Source organism: Solanum dulcamara, chromosome 9, assembly GCF_947179165.1.
Source record: "Solanum dulcamara chromosome 9, daSolDulc1.2, whole genome shotgun sequence".
Classification (NCBI taxonomy): Eukaryota; Viridiplantae; Streptophyta; class Magnoliopsida; order Solanales; family Solanaceae; genus Solanum; species Solanum dulcamara.
Genome location: NC_077245.1, coordinates 9,871,872 through 9,883,338, shown reverse-complemented (window position 1 = coordinate 9,883,338; position 11,467 = coordinate 9,871,872). Strand labels below are relative to the sequence as shown.

Sequence of the window (11,467 nt, the reverse complement as noted above, 5' to 3'; positions counted from 1 at the left end):
CAAACCAATCAATAAGAAATAATCCCAACATAACTTATCCCTTCATAATTAATTCCAGCATAATTTATCCCATCATAACTAATCACATCATAACTTGTATTTAAACCAAACAACCCCTATCATAATTACTTCTCTCTTATTCAATTGCGTTCATCTGATAATCCTTATTCTTCTTCTATTTTTGGTCAAGAATTTTAGAGACTTCAGAATGTTTCAAGTTCTCAATTACTCAATTATTTCAGTGGAGCCAAAAGTGCTAGGTGATTTCTTCCTATTTATCTACGCCTTAGTGGATATAGTTACTCAATATCTATGCGGGTAGGAAATAATAAATTGATCGACGTGTGTGCAAGGTCTACAAAAATGTCTTCTACTTTGATGGGTTTTGAATGCTTGAAGACATGGTATCCTAGGTATCCGAGTTTTGCTTAGATCTTCTAAGGTAGATTTTATGCAAATCTTACCTCTATCTTCTCAGGTGGAGAGTTTGTTTTCGAAAGACCTTTGTCTCAAAGAAAGCATAAATACAACATTTATGAAGACATAAGTAATCGTATGATAATAACAAAATAGAGGCATATGAGACAAGTAGTAGAAAACTTAGAGTGGGAAACACGGAAATAGTAAAATAATAAAAATTTTGAAACTAATACTAATACTATTAGCCGAAGAGACTAAACGCGAAACTATTTACTACCAGCTTTCTATTTGAATCCTCAACTTCCACATCTTTCTATCAAGGGTATGTCCTCGGTACGATGAAGGCTTGCCATGTCTTGTATTATCACCTCTCAGCAATATTTCTTCGGCCTATTTCTACCTCTCATCGGCCCCTTAGCGTAAATCTCTCTCACCTTCTCCTTTGGGCGTATGTGCATATTCTCTTGACATGCTCGATCATTTCAGCCTAGCCTTCGCATCTTGTCCGCCATAGAGGTCACTTCCACCTTAGCCTGAATATCTTCATTTCTGACTATATCTCTCCTAGTAAGCGCACACATACATCTTAACATCCTCATTTCCACAACTATCATCTTCTGGCCATGAGAGTTCTTGATTGACCAACACTCCTTCTCATACAATAAATTCGGTCTAACTATTGTTCTATAAAACTTATATCTAAGTCGTAGTCACACCTTATTATCACATAAGACACCGGATGCTAGCCTCCATTTCAACTATCCCGCACCAATGCGATGTGTGACATCCTAGTCAATCTCCTCATTGATTTGGATAATAGCCCCAGGTACTTGAAACTCCCTTTCTTGGGGATAACTTGAGAATCCAACCCCACTTCCATACATATAACTTACACGAGGCACTTTACATATTCTTTCTTAGTCCTGTTTAGTCTGAAACCTTAAGACCTCTAGCTTGTTATTAAATTCGCTACGTACGCATCTTGTCAATCAATATAATGTCATCAGTAATTAACAGACGCCAAAGCACCTCCCCTTAAATTAATATGTCGCATCATAACATCCATTGCAAAAACAAATAAAAATGAAACAAAACGAACATTACTGTGACAACAAATATAAAAAGCTAGTATTCAATCTTCATTAGGTATTTACATTAGTTTAAGTTTGATAGGAACCAAAAATACAATGCAACTTTATACTAAAATCGTAAATCGAGTATTTTACACTCCTTTCATATTTTTTATTTTATTTTTATTTTTTGATAGTGTTGTGTATCCATATTGAACTCCGACTAATTCGAATTCGAGACGCAAGGTTTAAAATCAATACCTCTAGTTAAGGATGGAGAGATAATATTTATCTCAATCACATATATAGTCAGATATTCTATCACAATCATCTTTTCAATAACAACCAAGTTTTCTTAGTAGTCGATTTCAATGTTAATTATATTATATGTTCTTTGTTATTGACAAAAAATATCCAATATACAACGTCGTTATAGAAAGGTTTGACTTGACTGTATAATTGTATATACACATAACTATCCAATTTGAGATAATTTATACTGCATCCTTTTAAATTTATTTGTATGATTTTGACTTGACATTAAGCTTATGAAAAAATATATAATAATTTTAAATCTTGAAGTCTTAAACAAAAATGCGGAGAAAGTACCAAAAATATTTATTAATCTTGTGGTCTTAAATATGTTTTACAAAAAATTAAAATTAAAAATTTGTCATAAAAGAAAGACGTATTTTTCAAACAAACTAAAACAGAAAGTAAGCTAAAAAAATTGAAACAAATGAATTCTTAATATCGATATTTATTTATTTATTAACATTTTTATGTATTCGAATATTTATTCTATTAATTAACTAATTAATAATCTCCATTGTTGACTATGACTAGGCATAGAAAAGTAATTTCAATGAACTTCATCAATCAATATATAAATGCTATACTCCTTAGGGTTTTTTCTCCAAAATCTTTTAGTGTTGCGTGAGCTTTTCTTCGGCCGTCATAGCTTTGTTCTCCTACTTCCCCTCTTTCAAGCTTAGCTATTTTTTTTAATCAATTGTTATTAGTTTGCTAGAATTTTATAATATATCTATCATATCATTTTGCTATTGATTTTTTCTGATTGAATGTTGGTTGTTGATGAAATCGGTATTTTGGAAAACAAGTGCTTTCTTTTTTATGTAAAATTTGTTTTTGGATCGAATAAGCAATACGTATCAATTAAATCTGTACACCAAAATCTAGAACAAATAGAAGAAATCATCTCGTGTTTTGTCTTTGTTGGGAATTGAACCTGGGATAGTGTGCAACCCACTTTATTAACTACTCGGTCACACCCTTGGTTGCATCTTTGTTATGTTTTATTTGAATTATGTCGTTGCTAAGGTTTATTTCTTTGAATTTTATGGTTATTAGTATTGAAGGTTTGATTGAAAATAAGATCATCTTTGTGTGACTAAATGTAAAGTCTTGGCTTTTATATGCACCAATGAAGTCTAGCTCTGATGAGCTCAACAATGTTAGTTTTGTAGGAGAAGATAAAAGAGAAGGAAGTGAGGGAGGAAAAAAGGAAAATATAAGATTTTTCATTTGATAGTCTTACATTTACATGCTAACAGAATATAGGTAAGGCGTTAGAAAAAAATCAAGTAACGCTAACGTGTATCTTAGCTAACCTTACTCTATAATTAGCTAACAAAAATAAGGGTCTAACTCAATAATCAATATATTATTGACACACTTGAAATTGTGAAACTTACTCTATTTTTGAGGTATAAATATCAGCATACTATTGTTGAAGCTTATACTGGTTGGAGAAGATATGTGAACCTGCAATAATGGAAGTTGCTAAGTTACTGTGTGTTGGTATCTTGTTACCTCCAAGTCTCCAATGCGTATTTACAATGTCATTCAACATGTGTTATGTCTGTTTGGTATATAGCATTAAACAATGTGATGGATAGTTGAAATTTTTTGTATAGTATATGTTTGAACCAAGTCCCAGACCTGTTGTCACGGAGGTGTAATAGGTGCAGAGATGTTATAAATGTAGTATATTGGATCATGGATCTGCCGCTGATGAAATGCTTCAATAGTTGAAAGTGTTGGAGTGTTTTTTTTTGAATATTTAATTTTATTAGATTCTTAAGTTAATTGAATGTTAGGTTTTGGTGTGGTTTGTTTGGCTTTCGCCTGCTATTGTTTCATTTGATCCCTTTCAATATGTTATCCATTATGGCTTCTTACAAATATATTCTGTATTTTCGGTATGGAATCTGTAACCAAGCATGCACTTGTGATTAAAATCATGGTTCGTACCAGATCCAGAGGGCATGTGACTCAGATAAGAGTCAAGTTTCTGGACGATCAGAATGGTTTTTTCATGAGAAATGTCAAGGGACCAGTCAGAAAGGGTGATATTCTCACATTGTTGGAGTCTGAGAGGGAGGCCAGTAGATTGCGCTGAGCCCATAATTATGGATGCCTCATCCCTTGAATACTTGATACTGACATGGATTTATTCAGTACTTAATAGTCTTCGATTTTGTTTGCTTAGACTCGTAAGTTTGGACATGTCGATCTTGAGGTTTTAAACATGATTCGTGTGATCTTGGTGCACTTCCAAGATTTTGGAATTGTTTATGATAATATTTTGGTAGCTTCGTGTCAACGACAATAACTAATGTTTTTATTTGTTTTGGTGTGTCATACAACTATCGCGTTGATTTTTTTCCCCAATATTCATTATTTGTGAGTTTGGTTGTATTGGTTCTTTTCATAATGCCTTGAGCAAATATTCAAGCTGTTTGGTTTCAGTAAAGAGAGTTTTCCTAAATATCTTTGAAGAAAAACCAATATTTACCTATGTTGATTGTCATATTTTCTTAATCCTAAATTTTGCAACTTGCTTATAGTTTTATTTTTAGAGCAACAATGAACCGTGAGTTAGTTTTAAGTCTCATTGTCAATTTAAACCATAAATTTGTAGGGTCATCCAACCAATTCGTTTGTGATCATATTAAAACTTCATTATTTCTCAAATTAAATCATTAAAATTCAAATGTTAATTTCTGAGCTTCTGAAAAAAAAAAGGATCTTCAAAAAATTGATTTTTACATTTTTTGGGGACGAATTATATAGACAGGTTCGTTAAAAAATGATTCATTAATTTATTGTTTAGTATGTATTGATAAAATGACACGAATCGATAAGGTTTAATCAATAGATTTTGGGAGGAACACTTGAAAATTTTTACCATAATTTAGGGATTTTTTTTTAACCTAAATAACTATCCCTACGGCTTAAATTAAAACTAGTCGGCGAATATAAAATATATGTATAATATGTATGACAATGTTTAATTAAGATGTAACTATTTGTACCTATTAAAAAAAAGTAAATTTGGCCGACTACCTTCGACTTTCTATCAGAGATCGTTCTTTTCCTACTAAGAATAAAAACTATCTAATTACATAAGCATTCTTACCATATACACTAATTTATTTTATAATTTAAAATAATTACATATTATCTCACTAATTAGGTAGTTTGGTACCAAGTGCATGCATCTTTGATGCAAGATACATGTATCTAGTATACTAGATACATTTTGAAATATAGGTACATAACCGAGCGAGAGAGGGAGAGTGGGAGCGAAATAGGAGAAGGTGAGCGAGAGAGTCACCATGTATTTTTGATTCTAGATATATGTATCTTTGATACCATATATATTCTGAAATACAAATAAATTGGAAGAGAGAAGGGTGAAAGAGGAGAGAGGCGGGAGAGATATTCAACATGTATATTTGATACCATCTACATACTGAAATATAGATAAATAGGTAGAGAGACAGGCGAGAGAAGAGAGAGATAGTCAGTGTATTTCAAATACATATGAATCACACTCGAATATAATGTATTAGAAACAAATTACACATAATTTGACTAATATATATCTGAAGTAATTGTGATACAAAAAGTAATTTCAAAAACTATAGTGAAAGACACGTAATTATGCCCTAAATTAGTGAGATTTGTATTATTTGCTCTAAATAATATTAGATTTGGGCCTGAAGACAGTTGGATCCAGGACATAACAGAGCTGAAAGCCCAATGTTTACTGGGCCGAGCCTATCATATTATAGCCTACCCACCAACCCACCAACGAAACCCTACTATAAAACTTCTAGGGTTTTATCTTTCTCCATTCTCTGATACACAACAGCAGCATACATCAACAGAATTTTTTCCCTGGAAGGTAAGCCGCTCTCGTCGTCGAATCCCTCTCTGTGTAATTTCCTTGAAAACACCTCACGTTTTTCAATGTTCTGTAACAAATTTATTGTTAATCAGTTGTTGTTTTTGCTCTAATTCTATAATATGATTCAATCTTTTAGATCAACTTAGATTTGTGTTGATTGATCTAATACTTGATACTGACAGGGATTTATTCAGTACTTAATAGTTGAATTTTGTTAAGTATATGTTTAAACGAAGTCCCACAGGGCCACACCTGTTGTCGCGGAGGTGTGATAGGTGCAGAGATGTTATCAATGCACTTAATTAGATCATGGATCTGCTACTTATCAAGCATTAATATTTAACAAGACTTGTAACTACAATTGAAGTTTGAAAATTATTTTTGCAATAACCAACAAATTCCTTGTCAAGAAATCTACAAACGCACTGCATGGAAGTTCTAGGATATATAGTAACTCGTGAAATTCAAAATATATTCAACTTTGACATCGAAATAATGAATCAATTTGATAAAAAAAATACAACTATGTAACAATGTATAAACATAACAAGATTTATGAACCGATAGGCTCTATAATTTTGCAAGTTGCTTCTCAAGATTTTCAGGTTGAATAAAAATGCATGAACATGATTAATCCAATAACAATATACGCTCTTAAAAAAAATAGAACTCTCCAATTAAAAGATAAAAATTCAAAGCAAAATCACAAGAAAATATGACTAACAAAATGAACGTTTATTTTTTTTAAAAGCAAATAGTTTTTTTTTTATTGCATGAACCAAACATCCCCTTACAGATATTTATGCTTCTTTACTTGCCCACTACGTGGCATTTTCCTATCCATATTTCAAAAGAGGAGAAAACTCCTTATCTGAAGTTCTTCTTCCTAAAGGTCGTCTCTTGGTCTTCATCCTTCTTTGTTTTCATCGTTTGTGAAGATGATGAAGAGGCCAAATTGCTGCTGGTTTCCTTCTGATTTGCTTTCGATCTAACTGATTTTTGAGCCTTGCATGTGTGTTTGTTGTCTTGTTTTTCATGTAGAAAATGGTTCTTCTCTTTGTCGTCTTTTTGTTTTTGTTCTATCAGTTGATCCTCTTTTATTGAGGTGTGAAGATGATGATAGGACCAAATCTATAGTTGGTTTCCTTCTGATTCTCTTCTGGTGTAGTTATTTTGATATGTCCCCTTCCCCTCTGTTGAATCTGTTGTATCTAAGGGTTTTGTTCTCCTTCGTTGTGGTTGTTTGTGAAAATGATGAAGAGGCCAAATTTCCCTTCCGATTTGGTTCCGAGTGTGATTGTTGCCTTGTTTTTCATGTAAAAGATGTTTCTTCTCCTTGTCGTCTCTGTTTCTCTTGTTTGTGAAAATGATGAAGAGGCCAAATTGATGATGGTTCCCTTCTGAGTTGCTCCCGATCTAGCTGTATTATGAGTTTTTTAGCCCTGCATGTGATTTATTGAGGTGTGAAGATGATGAAAGGATCGACTGATCTTTCTGATTCTCTTCTGTTGTAGTTTGTTTGTCTGCTAGACTCTGGTTTGTTGTTGTTTAGGGGGATTTTTACCATGATGCTTGTGTTGTTTAGTCCTTTTGTGTAGCCCTGCAAAATGAACAAACAGTTATATAGGAAACCAAATTCATTTTTCTCCTCGTGGATTTGACATTCTCTGTGTGTCCATTTCCCTTATTCCCATCTCCTTCAGTGTTTCTTAATTCTTAAATAAGGGATTTGACTTTTATCACTGTTTAGGATTCTTCTCATGTGCACATCCAAATGTTTAAACAAATAACACTGCATTGGTCCTTCATCTAAAGCATAATTGGCTAAAGCATCAGCCAATTTATTTGCTTCCCTTAGGGTATGCTTGAAAATGACATTCAAATCTCTCTTGTATTCCTCCACTTCTTCTATCCAGTCTGCTATATTCCATGGAGGTTTCCAATCTCCAATTATAATTTTTTGGATAGTTTGAGAGTCTGTCTGAAAAATGATGTTATTAAGCCCCTGCTGCTTACAGTATTTCAAGGCTTCCAGTAGAGCCACAATTTCTGCTTCTATATTGGTGGCATAACCAATTTCCTCTGCTTGAGCATATATTAAATTCCCTTGTGCATTTCTCACACAAAAACCATAGGCACTCCTCCCTGGATTACCTCTAGAAGCCCCATCAGTATTGCAAGCACACCAACCTTGTGGTGGGATATTCCATCTAACTTGTGTTACTTTTATTCTTGCTTTGCCTTCCTCCAGTAAATGCACCAAATTTTTCCATCCAGTAGGAATATTTCTAATTGAGGGGTTTCTGTATAGAACTAGTCTTTGGATAGAGCTTAGGACTAGATAAATTACTGAGCTATTGACCTTCCTATGCCCATGTTTGATACCATTTCTTCTCTTCCACAATTCCCACAAAATAATTGATGGCACTGCTGTATATATCTGTTTCAATCTGCTAGTTACTGGTGCATTCCACCATTTCACAATTAATTGTTGTAGCTGTACTCCTTCCATGCTTATTCCTGCGGTCTTGCAAAAATAAGACCAAGTTGTTTTAGCAGTCTCTGATGTTAGGAATAAATGGTGCATTGTCTCCTCTCTAGGATTTATACAACACCAACACTTAGACACCAAATTAAAGTTCATCTTTTTTAGGACATCATCAGAAGGAATTTTGTAACTCCAGCATCTCCACATAAAAAAAGAAATTTTAAAAGGCAATCCTTTAATCCACATGAAACTATATTTGCTCATTTGTGGTCCCCTTAACCTAATAAAATCCCAGGTTGATTTAATAGTGAAAACTCCACTTGTGTCTAGTATCCACCATGGTCTATCACAATCTCTTTCTTCCCTGGGGGTGGTTATATTGTTAATGATGTGATCAACAATGTCTTCAGTGAGTACTTCCATCAGTTTTCTTCTATTCCATCTCCCCTGTTCAGTCATTTCTTTGACATATTGAATTCTAGTATCATAGGTATTCCCTGGATTTACATAGTATAGAGCTCCCAATCCAGTCCAGTTATCAAACCAAAAAAGTGAATTCCCTTTTCTAGTTTGCCACCAAATTTGATGTTCTATTAGGTCCCTGGCTTCTAGCATTTTTTTCCAGGTCTGTGATCCCTGTTTCCATTGTACCACTATAGCATGATCCTTTCTACAATATTTGTTGGTCATATAATCACTCCACAAGGTAGATTTTGTCCTGAAGTTCCACCAAAATTTACAAAATATTTTCCTAGTTACGTAGTTAGTTATATCCATAAATTATCCAAACTTTGTGGACTTCATAAGTATGGGCCTGACTGAAAAAAATAAAATAAGTAAGGGCCTCGCTGAAAAAAATAAAAGGGAAATTTACCCTTTTACACATATTAAGATGCTATATTTATTTTTATTCCCTATTACACCAAAAAAATTCCAAAATCCCTCTTTTTCCTTTCTCTCTCTCTCCCTAACTGATACATCCGTCTCCTCCTTCATCCTCGCCCTAATTTGCTCTAGTTAATTTGATCCTCTTTAACCGTTAATCAATTTCAAGGTTTCAATTAAGGTATATTTTAATCTTTCCTTATATGGAATTTCACTTCATCCTCATTCAATCTGATTTCTCCTAAAATTTGTATCTTTTGATTTCTTTTGTAAATCTTTGAAAAATCTTCTAAAATTTTTATCATTTGCTTTCTTCTGTAAATCTTTCTATTTTTGTTTCTCATACCTTCAATGATACATATGGAATCCGTTCATGGTCTCAAACAGTCCAATAAAAATCAAGGAATTCTTGTTTCACCTGGTTCTGATTCGTCTTGGGATGGTTACGACGAGGTTAGATCCAAACATCGTAACGATCCAACAGTGATGAATAAGCTACATGAGAAATTAAAGTCGAAAGCTACAGTTAAACATGCACCCAAAGAAATAGACAACAAGATTGAAGGGGTTACAACACGCCCTAATCTCCCAAAGGTATGGGTTCAATTAAGTTTTTTTTTAGAATGAAAATTTTGTGAAGGTTTTAATGATTCTGATACATATCATTTATGTATCAGATACATAATGTCTTTTTCAAATGCAATTTTTTTGGAGATTTACTATTTCTAATACATCATGTTTAAGTGTCAGTTTCTGTTGTTTCAAGTTTTAATGATTCTGATACATATCATTTATGTATCAGATACATAATGTCTTTTTCAAATGCAATTTTTTTGAGATTTACTATTTCTGATACATCATGTTTAAGTGTCAGTTTCTGTTGTTTCAAGTTTTAATGATTTTGATACATATCATTTATGTATCAGATACATAATGTCTTTTTCAAATGCAATTTTTTGGAGATTTACTATTTCTGATACATCATGTTTAAGTGTCAGTTTCTGTTATTTTAAGTTTTAATGATTCTGATACATATCATTTTCTGTATCAGATACATAATATCTTTTTCAAATGCAATTTTTTGGAGATTTACTATTTCTGATACATCATGTTTAAGTGTCAGTTTCTGTTGTTTCAAGTTTTAATGATTCTGATACATATCATTTATGTATCAGATACATAATATCTTTTTCAAATGCAATTTTTTGGAGATTTACTATTTCTGATACATCATGTTTAAGTGTCAGTTTCTGTTATTTTAAGTTTTAATGATTCTGATACATCTACATTTATGTATCAGATACATAATGTCTTTTTCAAATGCAATTTTTTAGAGATTTACTATTTCTGATACATCATGTTTAAGTGTCATTTTCTATTGTTTCAAGTTTTAATGATTCTGATACATCTACATTTATGTATCAGAATATAATATATAACTGCTTCTGATACATCTTCTGTATGTATCAGAATCTCATCTCATGCATCAGATATTTTAATGCATATGATACATCGTATTTATGTATATAGTTCAAGTTGTATTTAACCATTTTCATGTCAATGCAGGGAATGAAATACGTCATCAAGAAGATCCCGTCCCACCCATTGAGATTCGGAACTATATGAGTCAATCATACCTTATCTCAATCTTCTATCCATAAATAGCTGATGTGCATTAACTATTCTATAGCTAAAGTTATGTATTAGATATATAACTTATGTATCAGCAAAAGTGAAAAAATAATTGAAATCAACTTCGGTTTGAATTGATGCTTTGTTTTCTCCATTCGAGACGATGCTCTGTTTTTTGGCTTGAATCTTCATGAACATCACAGTTGCTTTTTTAAACAAATTAATCTCATTAATTAGATCAGTGATTCAATTAAATAACCAATCAAAACTTACATTAAAATACTAACCATAAATAGCTGATATGCATTAAGTATTCTACATCTAAAGTTGATGTATCAGATACATAACTTATGTATCACCAAAACTGGAAAAAAAAATTGAAATCGAATTTGATTTGAATTTATGCTCTGTTTTTTGGCTTGAATCTTCACGTACACAACCGTTATTTTTTTAACCAAATTAATCCCATTAATTAGATCAGTAATTGATTTAAAGAACCAATCATACCTTATATTAAGATACTATCCATAAATAGATGATCTTCATTAATTACTCTATAGATAATTGATGTATCAGATACATCACTAATGTATCAGAAAAGTTGAAAAAAAAGGGGATATCGGGTAATTTTGGTACAATGAGGGATGTATAGTAATTAGACTTTTTCATTATGGGATTTAGGTAAAGTTTACAAAATAAAATAATAAGTAGGATCCTCAGCTGTTTTGGGCTTAACTAAAAAGCCCAATAATTACT

The 11,467-nt window shown here is 32.3% G+C and overlaps 1 protein-coding gene across 1 annotated transcript; it reads left to right on the top strand.

The window, feature by feature from the left end:
* Window positions 1–3,714: 3,714 nt before the first annotated feature.
* On the top strand, window positions 3,715–3,912 carry LOC129904408 (40S ribosomal protein S28-like). The gene has a single exon (XM_055979970.1). It carries the CDS (start codon window positions 3,715–3,717, stop codon window positions 3,910–3,912), a length of 198 nt encoding a protein of 65 aa, XP_055835945.1.
* The last annotated feature ends 7,555 nt before the right edge of the window (window positions 3,913–11,467 follow it).